This window comes from Electrona antarctica (genome assembly GCF_951216825.1).
Source record: "Electrona antarctica genome assembly, chromosome: 10".
Taxonomy (NCBI): Eukaryota; Metazoa; Chordata; class Actinopteri; order Myctophiformes; family Myctophidae; genus Electrona; species Electrona antarctica.
In genome coordinates, this window is record NC_136791.1 from 12,202,189 (window position 1) to 12,219,581 (window position 17,393).

Below are 17,393 nucleotides of genomic sequence, written 5' to 3' on the forward strand. Positions count from 1 at the left end.
GTGGTTCTCAACCTGTGGGTTGTGACTCATGATGGGTCCCCACATGATTTATGAGGTCCAAGATAACACTGAAGTCATGGACTTTTAAGACATTTTTTTTTAATAGAAAAAAAAAGATATAAAAGAAAAAAGACCATTACTGCATCAACATCGTCAAACATAATAAATAGAAAAAAATAGTCAAATAATACAAGTAAGACACGCGAACGTGGGAAGCGAACGCAGCTCGTAAATTGCAAAAACAACAATTAGAATAAATTACGTAATTTTGTAAGGTTTTTTTTGTGTTTAAGTTTTTTTTTTAAGTTAATTTTTTTAAGTTTTTCTTTCCTTTTAAAGTTTTTACTTTTTAAGTTTTTTTTTTAAGTTAAGTGTTTTTGTAAGTTAAGTTTTTTTGTAAGTTAAGTTTTTTTTAAGTTAAGTTTTGTGTGTGTGTGTGTGTGTGTGTGTGCGTGCGTGCGTGAGTGTGTGTGTGTGTGTGCGTGCATGTGTGTGTGTGTGTTTTTGTGTGTGATACAGCTGCGCCCTCTGGTGGTGGGCGGGTGGTGTTACAGCGGGACAGACAGACAGACACACAGACAGACATGATCTGCTGGGTCTCATAGTAAATGCTCACTGCGTTCGCAATCACTGCGTTCGCAATAAGAAAGCGGCAGGAATTGTGAAAATAGCAGATCTAGAAGCTCAGCTATTTTCACAACATTTATCTGTGGAACCGAGTCAAACTTAATGCCTCAACTTATACATTCCAAGTGCTTATCAGGATGGGGGGTCCCCAGTTCAAATATGAAAGGTTGAGATGAGAACCACTGCGGTCATGCACCCCTGAATGTATCGTTTTCAAGTTCAAGTTTATTTGAAAAACATCATTGCATAACAGTATGAATTATGATGTTTCTTACATTTGGAGACACAAGAGGACCGTTCTATTAAAAACAATAATACAAATAAATAAATAATCAACTATCAAACAACACTAAAAAAGTTTCTATTACTTCTGGTAAAGCTTGTACGCTCTTGGGAGGAACGACATCTGGTGCCTTTTTGTGTCCTCCCATTCCGTAGTGTGTAGCGACTTGTATTTGTAGACAGGCTCTGGATCATTGGACCCTTCTCTCAGTAGCAGATTGAATTCCCTTAGAGTGGCCTCCTCGTTTTAAAGGGCCTATGACATGCAATGGGTTGTTTCTCCGCTCCCTCCACTGGCTCCCAGTCGCTGCCCGCACAGAATACAAAACTCTGATGCTGGCATTCAAAGCAACCAACAGTATGGCTCCCCCATATCGTGCAAGTATGATCGAACCCTACAAACCCTCCCGCGCACTCAGATCAGCCAACGCAGGGAAGCTGGAAGTACCCTCACTAAAAACGCCGGGACGACGCTCCACACGTCCAAAACTCTTCTCCCTTCTGGCTCCAAAACTGTGGAATGCACTTCCCATTGCAGTCAGAACTGCAGCATCACTCCCAATTTTCTGCCGTAGTCTGAAAACCCACCTCTTCAGACTCCATCATGGCCTGTAGCACTTACCCTACCCCCTTAGATAGCACCTTTTGTAGACTTAGATAGCATTTGATACAGACTGTAGACAGCACTAGACTAGAATGCTATCTAAGTCTAGACTAGACATGCATGTTATGTAGACAGCACTAGAATTGCATTGTACTGTATTCAGAGCACTTCATAGTACATATGTATACTATAGCATAGTATAGTATATGTATAGTTTATATGTATAGTTTCATTATATAGATATTCCACGGTTACGTTCTTAGCTTACGCATGTTTCATGCGTAAGCTACTTTGTATGTATGTGATGTATTGCCATGCTTTTTGTTCTTGCTTAATGTAAATCGCTCTGGATTAAGAGAGTCTGCTAAATGCCTAAATTGTTTCAAATTGCAAACGAAACAACTTGCTGTGAGGAAATCATGCTGTTTAGACCAGGAGTATTCAAGGTTTTTTCAGGCCACGGACCCCTTAGCTGAGAGAGAGATGAAGCAAGGACCCCCCTACATACAGTATTGTAGAAGATTATGTTGCAGATTAAACCTTTTCACAGATTTCATAGATACAGTAGCTTCATAAAGTTCATAGACTTGTTTGACAGCACTATCATCAGTATTGTTGCGACCGAAGGTCGCAGTTAACTATGGAATCGTGCATTTACCGTCAGTGTGTGTGTTGGTTGGTTGGTCGGGGTGAGAGAGCACGTGACATCACGTGACATCAACAGGGATGGAGCACATGACATCACGTGACATCATCAAGGATGTTCTGACTATCCATATGTTGATCCTTCCCCAACCATCCTTCCTCTTGACTGATACCTGTCCATTTAAACTCTAGACGGGCCTGCCCCAAAGTTATTAGTGAGATCTTACCCCCCATGCCAAAGTGCCAGCACTCGCCCAGCAGTCTACTGTCACCCAGGCGGATGCGTGCACGCGACCTCTCCCTTTTGGGTAAGATCTTAATTTTCGGGCCTGTTAAGAACTCTAGTTTTCGCCGGCTACCGAGTGCGGCTACACTAATAACTTTAGGGCAAGGTCGCTTCTCGCCCTCAGGCGTCTTACTGTAAATGTCTTTTGGTTTGTTGACTTATATCTTATCTTTTCTATTCATCTTAAACCCTTAATACAAATAAATGTGTCTGTTGGCTCTATTCTTGGTTTGCACTTTTTTCCCTCTACACCAAAACTCTTTGCCGAAAATAGGCGACCTACAACAACGTATTGTGCTTGTAGATCTGCTATTCCCTGATCATTTCATCCCACGGGAATAGGGATTTTAGGGTTCAAGTGGTTAATGTAGGCTAAAAAGCAAGGTTACAATAACACAAAGATTTGGAGACCCCTACAGGGGGGTAGTAAGGTTACTTTCCCTGTTGAAGACCCATGGTTTTAGATAGATGCTCGATTTGATGTTTACTTATATGGTTTTATAGTTTCATTGAGGCACTACATTTTTCTCTTTGCACTCTCCTTTATATGGAACTATACAGTACCTTACTGTTTGATATAAACTAAAGGTCATGACATGTAAAGCCCAAACCACACCACAACCACAACTCCTTGCAACTGCCATTGGGGATAATGGTTGCAAGTAGTTGCATGGCGAATCATTGGTGTGGGACTGTGGTTTGGGGCTTATAGTAAACGTGGATAAGAGCGTCTGCTAATTGTCTAAATTGTAATTTGTAATTGTACATTTATGACATTCTGCACAAAATAGACAGTGGAAACTGAATGTGAATGTGAACGTGAATGTGCACGTTCATGTGTCATGTGTAAGTGGGCCTGTGTATGTATGTGCATGTGAATTCACCCTTAAAAATTTCCATAGTTAATTTCTACAGTATTTTCATGGCATAATGAGTAAATGTCATGTCATGAAACAGTATGTCAAAACAGCTATGCTGGAGGCCTGCTATTTTGTCTTCAAATAGAATATGAATCATAACATCCTTCCTCATTGTTTTCCACACTGACATTTCCAACAAAGCATCACTGTCTGGTATGCAAGTAATGTTTTTAATCGTGGGTGTAAATAGTAACATATTTTAGAACATGATTGTGTGTGCATGAGTGCGTGTGTCTGTGCTTGAGCATGATTATGTGTGTCCATGTGTGTCCATGTGTGAGCATGTGTGAGTGTGTGCATAATGTGTGTGTGTGTGTGTGTGTGTGTGTGTGTGTGTGTGTGTGTGTGTGTGTGTGTGTGTGTGTGTGTGTGTGTGTGTGTGTGTGTGTGTGTGTGTGTGTGTGTGTGTGTGTGTGTGTGTGTGTGTGTGTGTGTGTGTGTGTGTGTGTGTGTGTGTGTGTGTGTGTGTGTGCGTACGTGTGTGTGCGTGCATGCGGTCTGTGGTGTGTGGTTGATTTCATGAAATACCAGATAATCAACCAGATATTATGTCATATTCCTCCGTCACAACTACCATAGAAGATGTCAGTATATTGAAGTTACGGAATAGAGATGTGTGATGATGATACTGTAGGAATCTCCCCCCTTTAAGCTTGCACATTTTTTAGGTTGTAATAATAATACATACAATTTATATAGGCGCTATATAAATGCACCATTTACCAATTACCATTAGAAAAGGATTCAAATTATGTAGCGAGTGCATGTCTAAAAAGGTGGGTTTTGAGTGTGGTTTTAAATGTGGCGAGGGTGGGGCCTTTGATGTGAGCTGGGAGTGAGTTCCATAGGGACTGAGAAGTCCCTATCACCCCAAGTTCGTTTCTTTGTCTTGGGGATGTACAGGAGGTTGTCATTACCACCTAAGAGTGTTTTCATATCATCTGCTTTGGGGATTTCATGCCAATCTAATTATGCAATATAGTCTTGCTCTGCTCAGCTGCTCAATACAACTGTATGACTTCCTTTAATATTGAAAATGTATATAATAGAGGAAACAAATGAAATAATAATGTAATTAAAATTAATGTCATTTTGCGCCACATATGTAGCCTCTATAGAGGGCATGCACATGCATAAAGTGAGTGGCAAATCGAGTAGCAAGGTGAATAACAAAGTGAGTTTAACGTTAGGATGTATGGGCTGTCAAGCCAGAAAGTAGCTAGTTTTTTTACCCCTGCAGGCGTTCCCGCATAACTTCCGGGTATGATGATGATGTCACGTGCATACCCTCTATACAGTTCAAGTACTTCAAGTAGTCTATATAAATAATATCCCATCCTGCACGTAGTAACTGGTTTAATTATTTCTCCAGAAGAAAGGAAGTGATGAGTCTATGGTGATGTCACCATAGACTACGCTCATGATTACGCTCATGATTTCAGTCCAGAAATCCCCCTGCTTATTACAAAAAGATGTTTAGGTCAGCCGTCTAGAACAGATTATTGGTCTGTATCTGCAGTGCACCAATATAAACAGTATACAATTCAGACTATACTGTACACGCGCACGCACGCACGCACGCACGCACGCACGCACGCACGCACGCACGCACGCACGCACGCGCACACAGTCAGTGGCCCCTTTGATTTATGGCTGTGGAAGGGAGATATGTTTTAGCGCTAACAGCTTAGAAGAAGAGAATGTATTATTGTTTTCCTTTAGCCAATTATGAAAACCTAACTAACTAAACTAAACCTCAGGCAAGACCAAGCCAGTCTATCTTTGTGCTTTGCTGGAACATGTCTGATGGGTGAATGTTACAGCAGAGTAAATCAATCTAGTGCCATTTCATATTGCATCTGAGTCAAGGTCTTTTGAGAGTTTCAATTCCGCTAGACTTTAAGACTGGAGTCCATAAATTAAGCAAGGAGTTCGTCAATACATACGTAGGCTAGCACAAAATGACATTAATTATTATTTCATTAGTTTCCTCTATTCATTTTCAATATTAAATGAAATCATACTAAATTGGTTGTTGAGCAGCTGAGCAGAGCAAAACTACATTACATAGATTGTCATGAAATTCCCCAAACAGATGACATGAAAACACAACTCTCATGTTGGTAATGCCAACCTCCTGTACATCCCAATGAAACGTGGGGTGACAAACTCACTCCCAGCTCACATCAAAGCCCCCACCCTCGGCACGTTTAAAACCAGCACTGAAAACCCATTTCTACTTTTATTTCTATAGTTTTAACGTTTTAACAATTTTGGCTGGTAATCCAGTCTGGCAGTGTGCCGTGGGTTTGACTCCCGATCCCGATGGCCTTTACTGCATGTCTTCCCCCCATCTCTCTCCCCATTTTCTGTCAGCCTACTGTCTGTCCCTCCATAAAAAATATAAAAATAAAGGCGAAAGCCACAAAAAAAAAACATTAAAAAAAAAAAAAAGTAGTGTTTTGTTTGTTTCTGTAAAGCGACTTAGAAAAGCGCTATATAAATTGTTATTATTACAACATAAACAATTTGAAAGCTTAAATGGGGGAGATTCCTACAGTATCATCACACATCTCTGAGTCTATTCCCTTCATCCTGACACATATAATTTTCTATGGCAGTTGTGACGGAGGCACACAGTACACCGCCGTCATCTGATCTGGCACAGTGTCTTGCTCACGGCAACATTGTTGCCCAAGTTGTCAGACTTGAACCCCTAGTATACTACTTGAGTAGGTGTTAATCGTCTTCAGGAACACATTGCCACATATATGGCCGCTCCAACATTGCGGTGATCAGTTCTGATCAGTTTCAAAATGAAATGAAAGTCTTTCCCATATTCCCAAAGATTTGTCAGAGAATGACATCATAATATCGGAAAAATTCCAAGGCAATGAAAAATGAAACTATAGTATTGCTGTTTATGTATATGCAATAATTTAGTCAGATTGTATTCATATTAGCAATGTAGTTTTTTCCGGAAGTTCAGTCACGTGAGAGAAACTATAGCAGTACAATCGTTGCTTCTTCCCTAGGAAAGGGGCCAGCAGGTGGTTCAGGCATCCCCCAGAATGAAGATTCCAATGTTTCTTTGGAGAGGGAAGTCTGGAGCTCCCTGGTGGAGCTGTTGCCCCCGCAACCCGACTACGGATAAGCAGTTGAGGAGTTTATAGAGGATATATGAAGTTAACCACTGGAACCCTAGCATCCCTATTCTGACTGAGGCAAACATTTGGCAAATCTACAAACTCATGTCTAGTTTCTACGAAAATATTTGGTGTAGAAGGTGTAAAAGTAGGGGGCCTAGTATGGACCCCTGATTGACACTGGTCAATGAAATATATAGCAGGGGTCTTTAACTTAGCTTAGAATGAGATGAAACAGGGACCCCCACATGGAGCGACCCCCACAGGGACCCCCACAGGGACCCCCACATGGAGCGACGTGCATAGAGTGTTAGAGAGGCAGGGGATGAAATCCCGTAAGAGGGCACTTTTGGACAACAATAGCGAAAATAGCAGATCTACAAGCTCTCAAAGCATCGCACCGGCACTGCTATGCGCTGAGAGCTTGTAGATCAGCTATTTTCAGGGCGTAACCCAGCACTCTATCTACTGGAGATGCGGTGTACGACATGGATTTTAAAACGAATTTGTTCAATGCAAAATTCTGCGTTCCAAGTTCAGGAGACTTCGTAAAAAAGCAATTCTCCTGAATGCTGCCTTCCGTAGAAATGCAAAGAAATGCAAAGAAATGCAAATGCCACTCCTTTCCATGCCATACGCATGGAAAGGAGTGGCATTTGCATTTCTTCCACCATAGTACATCAAAGATCATCATCATGTTGAATACAATTGTGTTGCATATTGAACCTTTTCATGTTCCTCCCAGAATAGTGATGTAAGGGTTTAAGTGCACGGTTAAATGTAAAAAAAATAAAAAATAAAAGAATTACCACATTTTGAATATGGCAATGTATATGAGCGTGGGTGCGGATGCTTGGATACCAGAGGATATGACATAATCTGTGGTTTACGATTTGGTGAACAATATAGTGAATAATCTATTATGACTAATACTATTGTGTTTTGTCTTAAGCCCCTCCTCCCACCAACAGTTTTAATAAGAGCACCAACAGATGACAGCCAGACAGAGAGAATCACAGCTACAAAGAGAGAGACAGCTACAAAGCCAGAGTTCTTTACTGCTTGTGAGGGACCTACTCAGTACAGACGTATCTTGAAAACAGAAATTCCAAGGAGTAATAGAACCGCATAAGAGTTGACTCTACAGAAAGAATCACAAAGAAGAGATCTGGGTGATAAGGTAAGCAGATTGCAATGCTATGGGATTCAGTTGCATGCTTTGGTGAAACCTTTTAAGTTGTATCATATGTAATTTAATGGATATAGTGCTGATTTAAAAAGTGTGGGTTTTTATCGGTTTGGTGATTGACAACAGAATATGTGAGTGATTGCAAATGTGGATTTTATGAAGCGAATATCAAAACTGCACCCAGAAATGCGTGATAAACAAAAAGCTTTAATTCTTAATATTCTACTGATAGCGTGTGAAAGACAGATAAATAACAAGAAGTGTAATACACACAGCAACCCAAAACATGATACAGTGATGTAGCAGGCTATACTGCATTCAACAACCATAACAACCAATCATTGTACAGATAACCGTAGAATGTTTTTCAATACAGTACAGCATGTACAAAATGACCATGCTCTAACTGTCTGCAAAACACAGCCACAAATGTATTTTAATTTAGATGGGATAACTTCACATTCTCAGTAGAAAACATGCAATGGTGTGTGTATGTCAGTATGTGCATACTAAGTGGTGGTACAACTTAAAACCTGACATAGTGAGGCAAGTGCACATGTCTGTCTATGTTGAAGAAAATGCCATATAAGGGAAGAGGTTGTTTTCAATTACTTATGTTGGATTACAGATTTCATATTTCCCTTTTTATTTTGCTTTTTCAGCCCGTCTGCAGCAAAGAAAGCCCTTATAAGGAAAAGAGGAACCTGAAGTGAATATGAACCTGTTAGTCATTCTAGTGCTTATAGCTAGCAGCCTCTTCTGTACTGATGCGGTAAGCACCCAAAAAAAGGAAATGATTGCTTCCTTAAAACATTATTCTGCTTCTCAGAGCTTGAGAATACAATGTTGACAAAAATAACACATCTTGTTTGTGTTTCTCAGGTTTCTACAAGGAAGTGGTCATACCAAAACACACAAAGAAGTGAGGCCCTCTTCAATTATGAATACATTTTTGTCTTCATTTTTTGGTAATCCATAGCATGAATAACAAAATTCCTTTCATATGTTTCCAGTGCGATCATCAGAGTGTCTGTCTGACGATGGGACAAGTTACAGGGGTTCTATTTCTAAATCTGCTAGAGGCCACAGGTGCCTCTTTTGGAGCAGGTTTGGACAATATGAGACCTCACTGGGACTTGGTTTTAACAATTACTGCAGGTATGTTGACAGAACCACTCACTTTTTCATACCTGGTACTTTGAAGTGCGCATTTGTGAAAATTCAGATTCTAAATTGTTGATTTTGATTAATAGAAATCCTGACGAAAGCGTGATGCCATGGTGTCGCGTCCGGAGAGGAAGAAGGATCGTGAGAGAATTCTGTGAAATTCCTAAATGTGAAACTGAGACTGGTGAGAGGACAGTTAAATTAATACTTAAGCCCTATATCGTTTGAATAGCGGAAATAGCCGATTTACATGCTCAGAATGCTTTGCATCACCATGCTTTGAGCTTGTAAATCTGCTATTGTAGCTTAAAATAGGCATGACATGTTGTAACTGGGTAAAATAATAGACAAAATTAATGGTTGGACATTTTGCCCATACAATTAATATTGTTTTATCTCCTATCACTACAGCTACTACTACTACTACTACTACTACTACTACTACAGCAACGTCTACAGTGCCCCCTGTTTCAGTGGACACAGGTTTGTTAACTACTGGTATATTCCAAACTATATGATAATAATGGTGTTTGTACCCTGGTTCATAATTTCCCCCATACAGCATAAATAATATATAGCATTTACAGTGTCATTTGAGACCAGCTCAGTGACCTTGTGGTTAGATTGTCCAACCTGAGACTGGGTGGTCAGGGTTTGATCCCTGGCTTGGTCATACCAAAGACTGTGGAAAAAATGGGACCCAGTGCCTCCCTGCTTGGCACTCAGCATCAAGTCCCTGAGACATATAGCGTCATGTCCAGGGGGTGTACTTGTACATCAAGCTGCCTCACGCTACAGAAACAGGAGATAGGCTCCTGGCCCTATGGGCCTCATGGCTCGGCAAGGCTTACTACTATCATTTCAGAAAAAAGAAAAGAAAAAACTATAGAGGGTTGCATAACGTATTTATTTATTCATTATAACGTAGGACAGTTGCAAATTAACAAATCCAGAGTAGTTAAACAATGATAATATGTTGATAATGATTAATAGATGATCCCTAAGAATGTTTTACTGATTAATCTGTCAAAAAGCCTACCAACGGAACCAAGCAAGTTCACATGCATGACGTCATGTGCACGAAATACAGAGACTTCACACCTCCCCACCCCACAAATATCAGTGAAAAAACTCTGAATCTGCTGCTGTGCATTGTTCATAGTGTGACTTCCTTTGACACTTTCGAGTTGAGTAGCCTACATCAGTTTCCTTGTTTCTTGGTAAAGCCAGTCTTATCTGCTTAAAGGGGCATTCCACTCATTTTCAACATTTTACTATGTCATTAATATACCTTAGAGCTGTTGTGTGGAAATAATAAAACAAAAAATCCTAGAATTAGAGGTCTGAAAAAAATCATTAACATGGTGAAACACATCTTGATGATGTCATCAAGATGTGTTTCACCATGTTAATGATTTTTTTCATACTTACAGTTCTAGGAAACACAGAATGGGGGGACCTTTTTATTATTTCCACACAACAGCTCTAAGGTATATTAATGACATAGTAAAATGTTGAAAATGGGTGGTTTTCCCCTTTAACCTTTCTTTTGTCCCACTCAAACATCACAGGCTCACAGCATTATAGCATAGGATATTTGAGCTAGTGTACGTTGTGTCTGTGTCCGAAAACATATCCTTGGGCCTGTATAATGTAATGAGACTGAACCTGCTGTCAATTACTTTCCGTTTGTGTAGAGCTGACGTGTGGAGAGAGGACAGAACGGCGGCAGAGCAAGATAGTGGGTGGATCCATCACACCCATAGAGTCCCAGCCATGGACGGCAGCCATCTTTAAGGGTGATGAGTTTGTGTGTGGAGGCTCTCTCATCTCACCTTGTTGGGTCCTCACTGCTGCACACTGCTTTCCTGATGGGTGAGTCACACACACACACACACACACACACACACATGCACGCGCGCACACACACGTGCGTATCCCCCACGTGCGTATCCCCCACTATTGGTCAGATTCTGTAATGTATGTCAAATAACAATTTGAGTTGTGAGTTTTGTTATTGTGTGTAATGTGATAAAATGTGTATTGGTTTCTCAGAAAACGTACCTCGACTCGACGTTTTTCTGTACATCTGGGCAAAAAATCCATCAATGCTACTGATGCTGACAGGGAGCAGATGTTCACCATTGGACAAGTCATCACACACCAGAAATACGATGGAACAATAAGCTATGATAATGACATAGGTGAGCTGCAGTGAGCACATGAATGTGTGCGTGTTTGAGTGGGTGTGGGGGGTGTCTGTGGGTGAGGGAGGGGCATTATGTATAGGTTTTCATGAAAAAACAAACCAAAACTCAAACCTGTGTACTTGTGTGTCTTTCAGCATTGGTGCAGATCACTCGCAAAGAAGGTGGATGTGCGTCTCAGACACCATCTGCACGCACAGTTTGTCTCGCCCCTCCTCTCACTATGCTGCCCCCAGGGGCTGTGTGCGACATCGCTGGATATGGCAAGGAGAGCGATAGTACGGATAACATTTAACTTTTAGCCCTCATCATGATGGAGAACTCTCTCCGTCTCTCTCTCTCTCCCTCTCCCTCTCTCTCTCTCTCTCTCTCTCTCTTTAATCACCATTGTTCTACTATTAGTGATGACTTTGTAGTGTCAAACCCCTAACAAACTGATGATGTGATCTCTGCAGGACCATTTGCACGCTACTCACAGTTCTTGAAGCAGACACAAGTGACTCTGATGTCCCTGAACAACTGTAAAGGCTATGAAAACTATGACATTGTCACCCAGAACATGTTCTGTGCTGCTAGTCCTGACTGGAGCACTGACGCATGCCAGGTGAGCGAAACTAATAAAGAGTGTGCGTGCGTGTGTGCGTGCGTGTGTAACATGCGTGCATGTGTTTGTAATATTTATTTCAGTTAACTGAAATGGTGTTGTTATTCCTTTCTCTCTCCTTACAGGGTGATTCTGGTGGTCCCTTGGTGTGTGATGTTGGGGGTCGTATGTTTCTGCTTGGGGTGACCAGCTGGGGTGACGGGTGTGCCAAGGAGAACAAACCAGGTGTTTACACACGCGTCACCAACTACAACCACTGGATAGCTGAGAAGACTGGACTCTCTGCCTTTACAGCTGGTGTCATGTACCCTGAAAAATGATCTGTAGAAAAAAGAAGAACACGGCAGATTTATGGAATGTGATGCGTAAAATGGACAATTTGGCAGCTATTTGTTATTTAAATATTGCACACACAGTACATGATTATGTACTAGAGTTGTAACGATACACTATGTAAACAGCAACATATCGTATCGTTTGACTTTGTATCGTTTTGCAAAAATAATCGGTATCGAATTGTTTTGCAATGCAAATAATCTATTGTTTAGCACCCTGAGCTGGAGTCAAACCCCGATCTCCAACTCAGTAGACCAGGCAAGCAACAAGCCGCGCCAAGAGAGCTAGCTCCCTTGGAGGAGCAAGTTACGGCCGGGTCTTTTGCAGGGTCGTTACAATAACAACAATCGCTGTTAAAATGTATCGTTACACAATCCTCAGTATTCATTTAAGTCTTGAGAGTGCTCAAATGGAATCACAATTTTGACACACTTGACTAAGCACACATTGATTTTCAAGTGCATTGTGACGTGTGAGCTTGTTGATCTGCTATTTTGCAGTTGTTGTTTATAAAACAGGAAATTGATTGATTTTGATTTTATTTATTTATTTTTGATAGTGTTCACAGCGTATTCAGTATTCAGGCTGTACAGTATATTCAAATGTTTAATTGTGCATCAAATGTACATAATACTATCATGCACCTTTCAATTGTTAATCCTTCAGTTCCCAATTGTATTATTAACTATAATTTATAGCGCACATAATATTTATGCCTTTTTTACAGATACATTTATTTATTTTATAAAACTTGTCTTGTGTTGTAGAAGGCTGGACCTACTGCTAAATGTTTTTGATAATGATCTCATGCTAATAAATATTTAACTACATTACAAGTGTAATGCTTTATTGGGTCGTCCACTCACAGTTAACAGTCTTTGTATTGAGTTGTGCTTGAAATGTACTGTAATTCTGCAAACTGTTAATAAATATTTCAATCAATCAATCAATCAATTTAAATCAAAATCAAGACTTGGCAGTAATGAGCAGTAGTTTCTCTAAAAAACACTAGAGGGTGCTGTTGAGTGAGTATTTGGCAGCAGCTCAGTAGTGCCTCAGCATACAGGTGGATTGGTTAGGACGGAATTGATTAGAATATATATTTGGCTATTTGTTAAGCCCGTTGTACAGAAATGAGAAAATGTGACACATTTCATGTAAAATTTAAATTTGTTTCATATAATACATGAAACACTGCGTTCCAGTGAGGATTTTGACTATGTATTCTGAGTCCCTGCAGGTCTGTTTTAAACTCAGTGAAACAACTATTTGGATCACATTTATAAGATGGATGTTCTAATGATCTTATCTACAAAGTTTTGATTGCTTTGAGTTAGTAGTAGTTAGGTTACAACTTACAGGTGAGGTATTTGTGGTGGCTGCTTGCTGCCACTTTACATCACCAATAATGTGTCTGAGTTTGTGTAATGAGTTCTGCTTTCAAAGGTAGTCTTTCAAATGATTTTCTCATGCTAAATACCTTAACAACGTTCCCAGTGAAGATGTAATATTGTAAAAGAAACCAACTTTGACTTTGAGACCCCCATCATCTAGCCTGGCTAATAAGCCAGACCGAATCAGCCGTTGTCAAAAAAAATTGCCTGCCGGCGGATTACGGTCTGGAGAGGCTCAATTGTACGCCCATTTCCTACACCAGAGAACTGGTGTAACCAATCGGGACACGGTATGCAATATGGGCGGGCTTTGGTACAGTGACGTTCAATGCTTGAGACCTTTGACTGACAGTAGCTCTAACCAATTGCGTCAAAGAGAAAATGTTTGAACCTGTCCCCCGGGAAACAAGATCCATACACAGCATCTCCAGACTCAAATACCACATGACAGTGTGATTTGAGTCTGGCTTATTAGCCAGGCTACCCATCATCATCATCAAGTTTAGTGCATGCCTCTGTCTGTCCGGTGAAACTGTGTATAGACTAGTAGCTAGGCTAACACCCCACATATCACTGTGTCACATACTTAGATTTCTAAGTATGTGTTGCCAGTGTTGGCTATTAGACTAGAGGAGGTGTTGGCCAAGTAGTAAGGCTATGTAAAGCGTTTGGTTTCTCTTTGTAAGGGATTTTGTATTTAGCTTTTCATTCCAATATGTCTTAATTCAGTCTACTCTTGCATTTTGTTAATTAGAGCTGAATCACCCAAGGCAACAGTAATAGCTACGGAAGCAACGCCCGTGACACAAATTGCCTAGCAAGCAACTGATGCAAAAAAAAAAGCATAGAGGACAAGCTAGGAGGAAAATAGATAAAACTGTATTGTCATGGACAGTTGGAAAGTGGAAACACCTGGTCATGTTTTCTCTTCCTCATAACAAATGGACAAAAAACCTACTGCCTGTGTGTCTCCTCAAAAGTCTGGCTGTGACAATATTGCTTTCTTATTTTCCTTTAAAGGACTGGGATGAAAGAAGTTTTATGCAGCTTTTGGACAGATTCACTGGATTCGTTTTGGTTACTGTGGTACAGTGGTACGTACCAGTGTTTTGCCTCATCAGGTGCTCCCCCTTCAGAACTTTAATTGATCTCAATACATTGAGATCAAGAATAAGATTAAGGCTAAAGTATAGAAAATTTGTATCTAGCTAATGTATTGTTATATGTTTTATGGCACAAGTATGCATTTTGGCAAGGCTCTGCGTGTCCAGATAAACAGTGTTTTACTATATGCATAAGTTAGAGGCAGAGTTGGAAGCTGAAAGCGGGGTGAAGGAGGCTATGTCACAGGGCCTATAGAATTCCAAGCAGAGACCCTGCGTCGAGCAGTGGGTGTTTATGTTTTCATGTATCCACTGACTCACACCTCTTTGTCTAATACCTCATACCTCTCTCAACGCCCATACCCCTCTCAAATAAGAAACATGTCAATGTAACGCTATAAGTGCTGGACCTGCAACAATGACAAACAACCAACCATCAGATGGCCCATCTATCACAAACATGAATACGGGAATAATTATGGTTAACAGTTTGTTATGCAAAAAAAGTGATGATGTGGACCTCGATCGGGCAGTCATCGCGTCTTTATTGAAAGTGCTCTTCGAAGCCACTGTAAACACGTCCCAGCAATGGCTTCCATCACAAAGTGTTTAGACAGGTCCAGATACACAGAGAACTCACAGCAGTGCTACTGAACTCAGTCACGGTTCATTCTGTTCCTCCTCCTAATTAATCATCAGAGAGATGTTGGGCTGGGCTGCTACAGTTTACTTCACCTCTCCTCTTCTCTGTCTGCCTCCCATATATGGACCTGAGGCACACCGAGGCTGGAATCGTACGCCTCTTTTATGGTCAACTCCTGAATAGTAGGAGCATGGTGAAACCATATGCATCCACGGCCAATTCCTGATGGAGACAGAGATTCTCTGTCTGTGTGTGTGTGTGTGTGTGTGTGTGTGTGTGTGTGTGTGTGTGTGTGTGTGTGTGTGTGTGTGTGTGTGTGTGTGTGTGTGTGTGTGTGTGTGTGTGTGTGTGTGTGTGTGTGTGTGCGCGCACGCATACGTGCAACATGAAACATTTCACCCAGGATGTCCTTACATGATGTCCTCGCCTTGTAATAAATATCAAAATATTAGTGATAGAGGAGAGGAGAGGAGAGGAGAGGAGAGGAGAGGAGAGGAGAGGAGAGGAGAGGAGAGGAGAGGAGAGGAGAGGAGAGGAGAGGAGAGGAGAGGAGAGGAGAGGAGAGGAGAGGAGAGGAGAGGAGAGGAGAATGGTACATTTGCTCCATGATGCCTGCCACTGTGGACCAATAGCAATGTCTCTATTGTCAAAACAGATCTGCCGACGATGCAATTGTCATGGCTCTGCATCCCGCCTTCTCTCACCTGGCTGGAAGTGAGGAACAGATGTGTTATGCTGTTGTTATGCAGATTGTTGTGCGTGGGTGTGTGTAGCATTTCTGGCCATTCCAGGAACGCTATAGGAGATAACCAGCCCTGCTGGCACGTCCGGCAACATGGTGACAATAGGCTGTTACATTTCTTTGTCATTTCATACATATGACCTTGAATCTTGCACATAATACTGTATAATGACCTTGCTAAATATGCTATCTCTACTTCCACAGGAGACTATGATATTCTGCCTCATTTATCTCTATGTTGACCCTGCACCATATGTATGAGTAACGATGTGTCTTTTTTATCTGTTTCCTTTGCTTCTTTCTCTATTTTTGAAAATGCAAAGCGATGAGAGTAAAAAGCTATTTTACTCGTGTAAGTTGCGATGTGACAATAAACTTGAAGTTGAAGTGAGGTGAGGTGAGGTAAATTCCAGGGTTGTGCGTCAAGATGGGGAAACTGATTTGAGGCCTGAGTCCTCCTAAAACTTCCTTGTTTAACTGGGTAGACCAGAGAGTCTAGTAGTCTAGTCTCTCAGATGTTGTTGTTTGTCTCCTCTCTCTCTCTTTCTCTCTCTCTCACACACACACACACACACACACACACACACACACACACACACACACACACACACACACACACACACACACACACACACACACACACACACACACACACACACACACACACACACTGACACAAACACTGTATGAAGTACTATCCTAATGTGTCAGAGCTATGGTCTTTTGAGGCGTGGGGCTCTGTGGTATAAATACCCAAGTTTTGCTGCTGGGGTCTCCAGTTCCCTGAACATACATTTGGACTGGCACTAATTCACTAGGGGGAATCACACAGTCACACCTGCAGTGTATGCACGCACGCACACGCACGCGCGCACACACACACACACACACACACACACACACACACACACACACACACACACACACACACACACACACACACACACACACACACACACACACACACACACACATGTACAATCCCACCAAAATACATATTACGATGAGATTTCTCTCCATTGCTTTATTCAGAATTCATGTGATTTTCACTTGATCACATGCAGACACTGCTGAATGTGAAACCAAACCAAACCAAACCGGTGGGGTGGGGTGGTATCTAGGGCTATATTCATTCATATATTCATTGGTCAAACAGGCTACAGCACGGCAAGCACTGGGCAAGTGTTGGAAACGAGTTCTGGGTGTGGTCCTGGACCCAGGCCCGGTTCTTCCTACAGGCCGACGAAGCAGCGCCATGGGGGAGGGGCGCCAAAAGAAAACGACACTGGGCACCTCCCCAGTGTCTCCCCAGTGCCAGTGTCCCCACTGTCCCCCCAGGGGGGGGGGGGGGGGGGGGGGGGGGGGGGCGCCGCGAAAAATCCTGCTTGGGGCGCCAGATTGCTCAGGACCGGCCCTGCCTGGACCTCTGTGTGTCCCAGTGTTTCAGTTTCAGATGCCTTCCTGCTTTCAGACATACAGTGAACAGCAAGCTGAATCC

At 41.7% G+C, this 17,393-nt stretch overlaps 1 protein-coding gene across 1 annotated transcript; it reads left to right on the forward strand.

Annotated features, from left to right (window-relative positions):
* Window positions 1-9,222: 9,222 nt before the first annotated feature.
* On the forward strand, window positions 9,223-12,350 carry LOC306930703 (urokinase-type plasminogen activator-like; the record flags this gene model as incomplete). The annotated part of the gene is made up of 6 exons (XM_079511797.1): window positions 9,223-9,349; window positions 10,564-10,741; window positions 10,922-11,070; window positions 11,211-11,351; window positions 11,529-11,677; window positions 11,803-12,350. 6 exons carry the CDS (start codon window positions 9,223-9,225, stop codon window positions 11,995-11,997), a joined length of 939 nt encoding a protein of 312 aa, XP_079367923.1. The 3' UTR covers window positions 11,998-12,350.
* Between the last annotated feature and the right edge of the window lie 5,043 nt (window positions 12,351-17,393).